Source organism: Schistocerca americana, chromosome 2 (assembly GCF_021461395.2).
Source record: "Schistocerca americana isolate TAMUIC-IGC-003095 chromosome 2, iqSchAmer2.1, whole genome shotgun sequence".
Lineage (NCBI taxonomy): Eukaryota > Metazoa > Arthropoda > Insecta > Orthoptera > Acrididae > Schistocerca > Schistocerca americana.
Window position 1 is genome coordinate 175,367,118 of NC_060120.1, and position 13,925 is coordinate 175,381,042.

General features: G+C 39.7%; 1 protein-coding gene across 1 annotated transcript in view; it reads left to right on the plus strand.

Moving 5' to 3' along the window:
- LOC124594900 (signal recognition particle subunit SRP68) overlaps positions 1-13,119 on the plus strand; it is a 72,840-nt gene extending 59,721 nt beyond the window's left edge. Inside the window, exons 10-11 of the mRNA XM_047133375.1 lie at positions 6,771-7,035; positions 12,765-13,119. Coding sequence (XP_046989331.1) covers positions 6,771-7,035; positions 12,765-13,019 — 520 coding nt within the window. The 3' untranslated portion in view covers positions 13,020-13,119. The remainder of the gene's footprint in view (positions 1-6,770; positions 7,036-12,764) is intronic.
- The last annotated feature ends 806 nt before the right edge of the window (positions 13,120-13,925 follow it).

Genomic DNA, 13,925 nt, shown 5'->3' on the forward strand with positions numbered 1-13,925 from the left:
TTCAATGTATCCAGGGCTCTTTGTTGTATTCAGCCATCTTTCATGATTCTTAAACCAAGTGTTAGCAATGATTAAAGCGTAGTCTGTACAGAATTGTCAGGTAGCTTTCCTTGTCATTCTTCCTCTTTCATCACACATTCTTTCTGTCAGTCTTCTGCAGAACTAGTAGACATATGTACTTTTACTACTGTGGTGGATGTAGTCTTATTGTGCTGTTTATAGTAGCTGTTTTCGTATTCATTAGTAGACCTATTCCTCCTCCATTCTGTATATTTGATTTTATGTTGATAACTCTGTACTCTTCTGACGAGAAATCCTGTTCGTTTTTTCTACCACCCCGTTTTACTAATTCTAATTTTGCAAAATATAGCTTCAGCTTATCCACTTTTCTTTTTAAATTCTCTAACCTATCTATCCAATTATGGGATCTAGCACTCCACACTCCAGTTCATAGAATGCAAATTTCGTTATTTTGATTTCAACATCCTTCTGAGTAGTCCACATCTGGGGATCTGAACGGGTGACTATTTTACCCCTGGAATATTTTATACAAGAGGATGTGATCATTATTAAGCCATACAGTAGAGCTGAATGTCCTCCATAAAAATAATGGCTGTAGTTTTCTGTCACTTTCAGCCATTTGCAGTACCAGCATAGCAAGGCCTTGTTGGCTAATGTTGTAAGACCATGTCAGTCAATCATCCAGTCTAATTCAGGTGCTGCAAATTTCTCTGTTACGGTGAGATATCATCTCAACTAGACTGTTGCCCCCATTTGGCCTCACCAAAAACACCCTTCTCATGTGATTACTCCTACAGTATGGCTATCTGTATCATTGAGCCCACCATGGGAAGATCAGTGATTGATGAAGGAGCTTATACACTCAAAAAACTATATAGAATTTCCATACTAATTTGTACATTAAATAAATGTATGCTGTTAAATGTTATGAGTGTTAGCGTTCTGGGGCTGGCATAGAACAATTAAAATGTGTTAATTTTGGAAGTAAGCAGTTTGACTAAGCAACAATATGCCTGCATGCAATTCTGAAACAGCAGAAACTTAGCAAGATAGTAATTACATCATTATAAGTTACTTATTAATATCCATTTCCAAGGTGTATCTTGATGGTTTTGCTTGAAGAGACAGGTGTTTTCGAATTGATTATCTTGTAAGAATCAGCTGCATTTCATTGCTGTGGTTGGAAGCAGTGAGAGTAATGTTGTCTAAATTGCACAGTATTTCTAAGGTGCAGGTATGACATGGCTTGCTATAGTTGCGTGCCAATTTATACTCTGCTTTGATAGAAAGGTGCAGGTGCCAAGGCAGGACAGTAACACCATGGCAGGGGATGTTGATATCCAGAGTCCACTTCAAGCTACAGACTCTGCAAGCACGGGTCAGGAAAGCCCAACCAAAAGGCATTCTAAGTTTACTGAGCTGTCTAAATGTTGCCTCGTAAGTTGTCTTCATCCAAAGACCAATTGTTGATTGCTGGGAGCTTTAAGCAATTTTAAATAACTTTACACAATGCCACTGATGTAGATATTCATTCACCCCATCCCCGTTTTCTGTCTAAAAGATGGTACAGTAAATTTCATAGTTGTAACACAACTAATCAGTAAACCGTATAGACTTCGAGGAGTCTAACAAATTGTAACAGGTGGCAATAATGCGTCACCCGTACTCAGTAAATGTTCAGCTAGGAATGTACACTAGTGATTGTATACAGAGTGTAAAAAAATACATCACCCATACTCAGTAAATGTTCAATTAGAAATCTACGTAAGTGACTGTATACAGGGTGTAATAGAACGATGTTTTAAAAATTTGGGAGTGTGTGGAAGATGAAATTCAGAACATTTTGATGTAAGGAATCTATGTAGCCTGAAATGTGAAATAGTTTCTACATCCATCACTGGGCTGTTGAAAATACGCATACCTGTACAAGAAGATACCAGGTGAGATTCTCAGTCAACATGCGGGTTGTGATTTGTGGAGATCAGCTTATTGGATCACTTATTTTACAAGATCCTTTGAATGGTGCATGGTATTTTAACTTTCTGGGCAATGCCTTTCTTGAACTTCCTGCGGACATTCCCTTGCAACTGCATACTGGTTTGTGGTTGTAGAATAATGGGGCACCAGTGCACTTTGATCTTCAGGCTGGGGCTTGTTTGACAGACAACTGCAAGTCGAGAAAACTGTAAGGGGATGCCCAGTCCCATGGCCTCTGCATTCTCAACCTCACCCTCCGATGTTTTCGTCTAGAGTTATGTAATGTCCCTTGTGTACTGAGTACCATTAGGAAAAATACGTGTGATTACTGAGTGCATCTTTGCAGCATTTTATATCATCAGAGGGAAGCATGGAATCTTTCAGAGACTCAGACAAAACATGGTTCACGATTGCACATTGTGTAATGAAGTTGGTGGTTGTCACATTGATCAGTTTCTCTAAAGTGGTGAAGCCATTGACTTGATTTACAGTACTTGAATACATTCAAGTTTTATTTAAAAAAAAAAAAAAAAAAAGTATCCCAGACTACAGTATCCTGATGTTTCATTTAGCCTAACAAGTGCATAGAAAGTGCAGAGTGCTGTAAAAACTTTTTCACATTTTTTTCTTAGGATCCTTACATGAAAACATTCCAGATTTCATCCTCTACAATGTCCCAAATTTTTAAAATATCATTCTGTTGTACCCTGTACAATGCTGTCACGAAACATTACCTAATGACTACAGTTTTCTGGCAACTGAATGTATGATCTTTACATAGTGATTGGTTAATGTGAACTGTGACGGTGTGCACAGTGTCTATTTAAGGACACTTGTAAGAACTTTGATACATTTTTTTTAGAATAAACGCTAATGACATAATCAATAATAAAATAAAAGGCAGAAAAAAATAGAAAATACATAACACTTTAGGGACAGAAGGTATTTTGACTGTGCACTTATATTCTTGTGATTCAGCAAAGCCTCAGAGGATTTTATGGAAACTCAAGTTTTCTAATGGAATTATTTCAGTAACTTAGTAAAAGCACACATTTTTAGAAACAGAAAAGTTATGGCTTATGTACCATGACATGAGATTATCAAAATGATTACATTTTAAGAGTCAAACATCCTAGAATTCTTATGATGACAGTAATACTGAATAAATACATTAATTACATTACACAAAAGAAAATGAGCGCTTTCAAATAAAGTGTGGCACTCCTAAAATGAACAGTTCTTAGGAGGACTGAGTTCTCTAGTGCACGTGGCTCCATGAATTGTAAATTTCAATTATTTCATACAGAAAATGTTTCTGCCCAAACTATTTCTACTCAGAACTGCCACAAGTTCTTGAAATCAGGGAATATCAGGGAATTTCAAATGTGTCAGAGAAATATCAGGGAAATTTGAAAACGACACTGGAAAATCTCGTTTTTGTCTCAGAAGATAAAATGGTTTGTTTACTGAGGAGATGTCATGCATTGTTGCTGGCTGGGCACAGCACCTCTTCCCTACTCCCTCATTCTTACTTCTTCCCCCATATCCACCACTCCCATCAGCTTGCAGTCAGTGCTGCCACTAGCCTGGCAGCTGGCAATGAGGGACAGGGAGGCATGAGGAATGGTTTGTTTGGATCTGATTCTCAGACACTGTTGACGCAGCGGCTGGAGAAGCAGTCACGTGTGCACGAGTAGTGTCTGAGTGATTGTGTGAATGTGTGTGTGCACTCTCATTTTCTGACAAAGGCTACGCAAAAAATTTAGTTGTGAGAGTGTGTTAGTCTTTTCTATGTGCCTGTCTGCGGCTCAGCGATCATCTTTATGGTGAGTTGCTACCTATCCTCATTAGTATTGATTCTCAGAGTATATGTGCAAGTTATCTGTTGCTTGGATCGATCACTGTGGCCTCATTTCATCGACATGGTGTCTGTGACACGTGAATAGCTGGCCACTTGAGTGGACTTCCATAATGGGCCAAAACTGCAGGCCATTTCTATGGGCTTCTCTAACAGGTCAGGCCTGTCGATCTGAAGCCCATTGTTCTCCAATAATGTGCAGGCCGTGCCTGTCAGATATAGTCTCACCAACATGCATGCAGGCCAGATCTGTTTGTGTGTGGCGTAATGGGGCAGATTTTCAGGGTTTACTCACGGGCTCAGGACTGCAGTGCTCCTCAGCTGGCCAGAGGCCACGGGTGATGGATCTCAGAAATTTCGACTGTCTCACTGCAAGTACATTGTACAGTGCAGCATTTTATAGACATTTTATTTATTCTAGTACATTTTGGCACTTCAAAAGTAGTTTATATATTAGAAAGTATGGACGATAAGAAGAAGAAAATTGTGACAGTCACTGGCAGTTTGTACACTACGTACTCAAGTATTTCTTGAAAGAAAAATCACACAGTACCTGTAAAATAATAGACATAACACAATGGGTAGTAACCAACAATAATGAGCATAGTAGAACCAACATTTTATTAGTAGTCACCTATAGTGTTGGTTTACACAACTCTTATACACTTCTTTCGAGAGGCCTACTTTTTTCTGGGGTTATTTCTGAAATTAGTGAAGGTATTTTAAATCTGTCTTGCGACTCCAACAAAATGTGTATTTTTGTCATCAAATGTGTTTTGTTTTATTGAAATAAAATAACAATAGTAGTCTTAATGAAACATACATACTATTTGGCTTGTTTTCTCCATCTAAAAAAAGTTCATTACAAAAGATATTGATGTTAGTACTTAAGGTTTTCACCCACATGTTTAGAAATACAGAAGTCACTTTTTTTTTTTTTTTTTTTCCAACTTATGTCCTCAGTTACCCTTTAGATGTCAAAATTTGTCAGGGAAAAATGTTAAAACTTATCTGGAAATAGGCGAAATATCAGGGAGTTTCACTTGGGGAAACTTGTGTCAGCCCTAATACCTTTTGTTATCAGCAAATTGTAAACTATACCTGAATAATAAGGTTTCAGAATGTACTACTTGGAAAAGAATTTAAAGACTTCATATGTACATGGTATATGTGTTGTGTGGCTAAAGTGCACTTAATGATGTCGGCAGCTCTTGTGTTGTGTGCTGATGTCAATATGTTGATTTTGGTTTTAGTACACAGTAGGCAGTGAGAATTGCTGATTCTAATGACTTATTTTGGCAGAATATACGAACTAATTACAGTTGCCTTCGATATGGAGAGCAGCAGCATAACTTTCAGTGATCTGGTTGTTATGTACTTTAAGGTTGCTCATTGATTTTCAGATTTCTTTGGTGACGGTGAAAAAAGTAGATATAGCTCAAGGTTAGGTTAGAATGTGGTAATTCGCTTGTTCATTGGTGAAGCCAACAAGCCTCAACACAAGCATGTGATTGCCATATTGGATTAATTGAGATATATGAGGGTCATTTGATACATGTGGTAAATTTCCATGAAAGAATGGAACATTTTTGTGGTGCCTTCATGGTTGGTAAGCTTTACTCTTCCAAGGATTGTATAAAGAATTTCAGTGATGTACAGTGTACACAGTCCATTGTTGACAGTCATCCGCATTGGCCAATGTGTTGACTGTGACGGTACATGAAGAAAACAGTCACTCATGCTTTAATTAAAAAATTTTCATTTGAAGAGTTGAACTGCTGCCAATTTGAAAAAGAATTGGTTGAAGTTCACGTAAACTTTGCACCATCATTGAAGATCATTTACTTTTGGATTAATGAATTTAAACATGGTCAGACAAGCACCAAAGATGAAGTGCACTCATGTTGTCCAATTGAGGTCATCATAAAAGAAACCATTCACAAAATCCATGATATGGGTAAGCAAGATTGCCGAATAAAAATTTGTGAGATTGCTGAGACTGTAGGGCTCTCAGTGGAGTGAGTGCATAAATATCCTGTATGAAGAATTGGCTGTGAAGAAGCCGTGTGTGAGGTGGGTACTGCTTTTGCTCAAAAAAATAAAAAGCACATTTGGCACAACATTTCAATACAATTTCTCATGATGTTCAGTTGCAGTCTGCAAGACTTTTTGTGCCGATTTCTGACTGTTGGTGAAACCTGGATCTGTCATTACATACCAGAGTCAAAATGGCAGTCAGAACAATGGACAAAAGCTGGTAAACGTGCACCAAAGAAGGAAAAGCTCATTTTGCCAGCTGGTGTGTGAAGGCCACTATTTCTTGGAATTCTCAAGGAATAATACTCATAGATGAATTTGTCATTACTATAACCTACTAGTACGTCTAATGTACGATTTTGCCAAATATTCTGATGGTATAGTTAAAATCTAACATAATAGAACAAAATATCAGATAACTTTATTTACAAACCATAGAATATTACAAAGGAGAACTCATTGGCTACCTATGTATGACTCATGATTTATCATGTTGTCTTCTCATGACTCATCACGCAAACTGTTGTGAACAGCAACACGCAATGGAAAAGCTGCCAACATTGTAACTGCACTTGAACAGTATTGTGTATGGAAAAAAGATGAGAAAAGAAAAAAATATTCATGTTAGGAGTGTTACTATAGCAAATGGAATTACTGTTCTTTCCTACATTTCAGAATGAAGTTGTTACTGAAACTGCAAATATAGAATGCAGAAAATTTATAAGCTTGTAAATACACCATACACGACCCAGTCCCATGTTTACTTGCTGTAAAAAGAACCTATATCCACTTCTCTATTAATTTTTGTGAAACGTGTCAACTTTAAAGATTTATTAATTTTTTGATGACTATAAATTCCATCATATGTTTGGTTTAGGTGCTTCTATATAGCCCAGAGCTTAGTGAGCTTGCGTCGTTGGCATGAAGCGATGGCACTTTACCAACGTTCTCGACAATATGCTGGTGAGGCTCTTGCTAGTAGTAATGCCATAGGAGGTGATCTCGCAGATGACTTACAGGCTCTTCTACATGACGTGGGTGGACAGGAGTTCTCTGCTCATGCCCACAGTGTTCTTGAAGGCGAGGCACAAGATGATGAGGGATCAACTGTGCATATCAAGCCAGCTACACGTTCTAAAAAGGTACAGTATTTATTTAACTTATTTTCTTTTTCTTTTGTAATGATTCCATAAGGACCTTTCTGAATATTACCACAAAATTCATACAAAAACCAAAGCAGATGCTTTTACACAAAAGCAAACAACGGAAAACTGGGATGGAGTCATAGCAAGCACATGAAAAGTATAGATTGTTACTCACCCCATTTGATGAGTGACCGCTTATCATTCTCATATTATTCAAACACATGCTTTGTGTTTTGTTTGCAAAAATTAACGTTGGTGTATCAGACTGAGGCCTGTAGATTTGCTGTCAGTACTTTTTAAATTAATATGTATAAGCACATTTTGACAGCAGATTTGCACAGCATCGTGACCAGTACTGCATTATCTAATAGAATGTTGTGTGTGAATCAAGCCAAAGAACAATTGTACGTGGTTCAACTGGTTCATCCAGTATGCTAGACACTCCTCACAACAGTCCTACACTGCCAACAGTTTCGTCTAGCTGGAATGTCATTTGACTTAAGTTCTACTGGACATTGTTGAAGGTCAGTTTTACCGCAACATTGATACAGTGAGTCTAACCCCAAAATTAGGCTTAACCCTCATTCAAATGCGCTACTGCCTCTACACACTGCTAAAATCAAACCGTCCGTATACAAAGATCTACATCCACCGACGTCAATGATCTCGTATCATTATCCCTGATCCAAGTAAACTTTAGTGTGTCGGTTTCCATTGCCTTTGACCTACTAAGTCTCTACTGGCAACTGCCATGGGCACCAGTGTGTGCAATAATGTTCTTTACTTCCAGCAACACCGCTTACTGCACACTCCACCTCTACATATGTATTTGTTGCATTTAATCTTAATAGGAACATCTTTAAATGTACTTTTGGTTCTCTCTTGCATTTAACGGCAGCATAATACCTCTTCATCCAATCCTGTGTCCATTACCCAAGTTCTGCTGCTGATATGTTGCATTTCCTCTACTTCACTGTGGCTGGCAACACTGCCTATGCAAGTGCTCTTTCTGCCCACAACTGTAACACTCACCACTTGCAGAAAATACCCCACATCCACCTCATACCCTTGCTGACATATGAGTTTCTTTGCACTCCATTGCTAAACTAATACCAGAATACAGATCCTTTGGTGCACCTGTGTGCACCCTCCGTGACATGTCTGATGGCAGTCATCTCAGAAAAGCATCGAGTGCCCTTTGTTCAGCTTCTTGCAATAAAACTGCACTTGCTGCATCACTCTGTCCTAACTCATACATGTGTTTATTACATTTCCTTATCCTATCCACAAAATTTTTCTGCAGTTTCCCCATGCGTCTTTAACTGTTCCCAAAAATACCTTTTACTATTCTGCCTATACCTTTACAAAAGCCCTACACCCCACATACATTTTTTGCTTCTCCCACTAATCAAAGGTTTGCTGCCTGCAACAATTGACAGTCCGTCCAACTACCCATGTCTACCGATGTTAAGACCCTCTAAGAAAAATCATACATCCACAGATGATATTCCAGAAAAGGGAACAGTCAACCCTGCAGCAGCTGGATCCATCTCATGCTGTGGTAGCTGAAGCACTGCTAACTGTTTTGTCTTCAACTGCCAACTGTCCATGTAGCTACGTATTATCTGCTGTTAGCTGTGCCACCTTTTTTAGCAAACCTTTAGTCTCTGACTTCCATTGTGATACTCGTACTCCCCAGTATACATGATAATACAACAACAAAATAAAATTAATTAGGATTCCAGAAGATCACTAAAAAGTAGTCTTTATGTCATATCATGAACCATCTAGACTTACTACACTGTCTTGCAATATAACCATATCAGCGACATGTGTAACAGGTTAAGGGCACAGACTCTGTGCATCGTGTAGTACGCCCAAGTAAGTTACACTGTATACACCTTGCAAGCACCAAATCCTGCTCTCTGCCATTACCTTTAAACACAGATTAGCAGTTGGCTCCTGCGGCCTAAACAAGGTAACCTTAAAGTTAAAATGAAAGTCATGCCTCGCTTCCATGTCTATTACTACTCCAAAATGTAAACAAATAGTTCATCGCTCAGCGCAGCATGTTGACACTGTAGGTTGTTGTCCAGATGCCATACTGCACAAAGGCAGTGCCCAAATTCTGACACCCAACTGTAATGGCCCCTGGTGCAGGGTGGAACGGCTACAAGCCAGGATTGTGTGAGAAGCAGTTGGAGGCGAGGTGGGAGCCCAGGTGGCTCCAGAGAAAGACGGTGGCACGTTCTTTTATTGTGCATCTGTGCTGCAGGGTACAGTGAGTTAGTGGTGGGCTGGCTGCTGAATTCTTGCTACCTGCACACCCTGCGTTGCTGACACAGTTCTACACCACACTGGCAGTCCCATTACGTAAACCGTCTGCGTGGAACCCGCACCAGCAGTGTGTGAACGTGACACTGCTGTAGGCCACTATGACTCCTGGTGGCATCATGGAGGAGGATGTCCACCGCATTGAGCCATCTGTCTGGCAGTGGCAGATGGTGGCTGGTGTGCATGGGAAGTGACCCACTGCCCCCAGGGCAGGAGTAGGCTGTGCTGCTGAAGATGACCTCGTGTGGCTAGCTGTGGCATGGCACTAAGCCCACGGAGAGACTTAGTGTGCAGTGCTGTTGCATTGTTATACCCTCAAACCAGTGACCTCTGCTGACAGGTGCATGTGATGATCTTAGCCGGCACAGCTCTGTCATCCTGTTTGGGCTGTGAGACTCAGAATAATTCTATTACAAAAATGACCAGTACTTATAGTCAGCAGTAGTGGAATCGTTATGAATATGCACCACTACCAGTTATGTATTTAATACACTACTGCCACTGTCAGTGTTGAAATTTGTCTTGCCCCTTGCTGCACTAGTCAGTGCAGTACCACCAAGTTCGCTGTTTCGGCTAGCTAACGTGCCTTGAAATATTGCACTGGCCTTGTTGAATAATTACAGTGACAACGTTCCACACTCAACCGCCGTCAGTGCTGCTGCAATACACTACTCAGGCTCACGCCAGTACCTAATAGAAAGGTGATGACTGCTGTCAGCTGTAGCAGGACATTAAGCAGAATCAGCAGCAATAAGCGAAAATGCGTACCAGACCGGGATTCGAACCTGGACCTCCTGCTCACAAGGCAGGTGTGGTATCCACTGCACCATCCGGGACACAGCGTTACCACAACTGAACGGACTATCTTGGCATGCCTCACGGCCAATCCACACGCCCACTGAGCAGCACCTATCCTCAGTCCCTGTCCATTATACTCCTGTTCACTACTTTGAGATTTCCACAGGAGGGAATGCACAAATATGTCTGACCTCCTGTGGGAATCTCTAAGTAGTGAATGTGGATAGCTGGCACTCCATGGGAGTGTGGATTGGCCGTGAGGCATGCTGAGATAGTCCACGCAGTTGCGATAATGCTGTGTCCCGGGTGGTACAGTGGTTACCACACCTGCCTAGTAAGCAGGAGATCCTGGGTTCAAATCCCAGTCAGGTACGCATTTTTGCTTGTCGCTGCTGATTCCACTTAATGTCCTGCTGCAGCTGACAGCAGTGTTCCCCCTTCAATTTACATATAATGTTTCACAGCTGCGAGTCTACATGGTGTCATTCTTTCAGACATGTTGGAAAGAACAGACACCACGCATTCATATAGTTCACACCAAAATGCCCATGTATGATTGTTAAACTAAATAATGAATCTGCTTGCAATCACTTCATTGCATTGCTACTGAAATTTCTGTGTGTTTAAAGTAGTGGAAACGTATTTTTATAAGTGAAAAATGACTGGTATCATTCTGAATTGGAGATCCACATTACTCTTTAATCATTCTATCAAAAACATTCTGCTCACTGCACTAACTACTTTTATGCTATCTCATAATTCAGTGACTTTGGTATAAATCCCCACACAACTAAGATTAATTTACTGCATTGTGAATGACATAGGTGTCTACATAAAAATGTCCCTAGGTCACTTTTATTCAAAATAAGCTCGTGTTTGTATTAATAAACTGAATCTCTTTGGCCAAGCACACTTTGCAGTTGTATTCTAGTTCATTGAACATTGGCAGTGTTTGGCATTCATTGTAACTGATCATTGATTCAGTTGCTTCTTGACACATCATCGTTGTGTTGTTACATACACTATCTGATCAAAAGGATTTACACACTTGTTAGTGAACATTAATATGAGGTGTGTCCACCCTTCCCCTTCATGACAGTTTGAACTTTGCTGGGGTCACTTTCAGTGAGGTGTTTTGAATGTCTGTGGAGGAATAGTAACCCATTCTTTCTCAAAACCCGAGAAGGTAGTGATGTAGGATGCTGGGGTCTAGAGTGTAATACATGTTCTGACTCATCCCAGAGGCATTTTGTTGGGTTCAGGTCAGGACTCTTAGAAGGCCAGTCCATTTCGGGAATGTTATCGTCCACAAACCATTGCCTCACAGATACTGGTTTATGACAGGGTGCATCGTCATTCTGATACTACCAGTCATCATCTACGAACTGTTCTTTTACTGTTTGGAGTACACAGCGCTGTAAAATGTGTTCATATCCTTCCTCATTTAGTGTTTCCTTAAGCACAGTAAGAGGGCCTCACCGTAACCGTGGAAAATGCCCCCTTACCATAACACCACCACCTCCTCTGTTCTTCACTGTCAGCACTACACATAATTCTTCAGGTATTCATGAAACCCAAGCCCATCCATCAGATTGCCACAAATGTGAATCATCACATCAAATCGCTCATTTCGTCATCCGCTATCCAATGGTGTCACTCTTTGCCACTTCAGGCATCGTTTAGCATTGATTAAGGAAATGTGTAGCTTATGAGGAGGTGCTTGACTGTCACTCTTTTTAACTCTGTTCGCACAGTCATTGTGCTAGCTGGACCGCTGGTTGCACTTTTCGATCTCAAGAGTGGTTGCTTTTGCGGATGTCATGTGATTTTTTACGAACATCACCTGCGGTTTATGGTCCCTGTCTGCTAATATGTCAGGTCTGCCTGGTCTTGGTTTAACTGTTGTTGTTCCTCAGCTTTTCCACTCCACATTCACATTACCAGTGGTCAGTTTGGGCACCTTTAGAATGATTGAAATGACCCTGATAGATTTTTTGCTCAGGTGACATCCAATGACTAGTCCATGATCGAAGTCACAGAGCTGTCCCGGCCGACCCATTCTGTTGCTATGTCTTCTCTATTGACAACACAATATTTTTTGCCTCTTTTTATACTGGTTATTGAATCATGGTGTCATCTTCTCACCCTTCATTACTCTGCATGCCACTGTTCTTCGCCAGCAGTGATATGTAGCTATGTACATTATTTTAAAAATTACTTCACATTTGGGGGGAAAATTCAACACAGTTTTCATACTAAGTGAAAGAATTTTTAAAAATACAAAACCTATTTTGAGGTAACTGACAGCAGCCAATAAGATCTAAAAGGATTAGGATGAATGTTGATGGGCAGCCAGTTTTCAGTGTACCGTACAGAGATAAGATTGTATTTAAGAGCCACTTTTAATGTAGGTAAGATGACCCTTTACTACGTAAAAGCTCTTTAAATAAGGAGGGAAAATGGAAGTGGTAATAGACTGTCAGTAGCTCTTTATTTGTGCTTTCAAGAATAATTTTATGAGCCATTTTCGTAATTTAATGTTATTTTATACTGGGTAAGACCAGATTTAGTAATTATTATTCTCCTTATTTCAGCCGCTTTATGAACGCCTGGGAGAATATCGTGAAGAACCATCTCTTACATCACGTAATCCAAATGTGTATAAGCTGCCACCTGAAATGCACCCCATACCATGTAAGCCTCTGTTTTTTGACTTGGCGCTATATTCTGCCGAGTTCCCATCACTGGATGACAAGATTGAAGCTGGCCCAGGAAGGAGAGCACCTTCTGCTGGTTTGACAGGTTTTGTGAAAGGCCTTTGGGGTTGGGGTGGATCTGGGAAGAAATAATGTCTCTAGATTTTGTCAGCAGGACTTGGCCCTATTGTATTAAGCAAAATGTTGAAATGGAAAATATATGTGGAGGGAATTAAAAAATTAATTTTTACAACTCAGATTAATTAAAACAAATAAAGCATATACAGTGTTTAAAATAAAATGTTTTCATTTAGTGATGAAACACATTAACTTTTAGTGCCTGATGTATGAAATGAAATCAGCAGTCTGGCAGCTTGTGACTCTACTGCGGAACTGGGACCACTGTCCACCAGGTATTTTATGTTCTGAAGTGTTATCAGCTGCTTTTACTGTGCTGTATGTATGTGAAAATGCAGGTGAGTTTTTGTAAGAACAGAGTAACTAGATGACTGTAACTACATATGTATTGGTACAGCCTGTACTGAAATAATATCAAGATGAAATGTTAAGAGGAGATCTCATTTAGTGTTTAGGAGTCCCAGTCATGTATTTCTGTTTGAAAAGATATTTTCTTAAAGACAGGCAGATTATTAACTGTAGTAGTATCACTTTCCACCTTGAAATGATATTCACATTATATGCAGAATTAGAATTTGTGAGTTGTTTATAGTTTGTAATGGCTAGGGACCTGAAAAATTTGTATTTGTGATATATGCAAATACAGATACAAAGCCTGCCTCAAAATGTGAAACCATGAAATTTCCCAATAGACCCTAAATGCTACTTCACAGTGAATTGGATCTAGATGAACTGTTTACTCAGAGATAGTTTGAATAGCTTTATGTTCTTTATATAAATATTGAAAATATCTAGATGAACTGTTTCATCAGAGATAGTTTCAAATAGCTTTATTTTCTGTATATAAATATTGAAAATGTAAGCAGTTTCTTTGTTACTGCTATTGCACAACATCTGGCAAAGCTCCGTCTGGAAAGATGA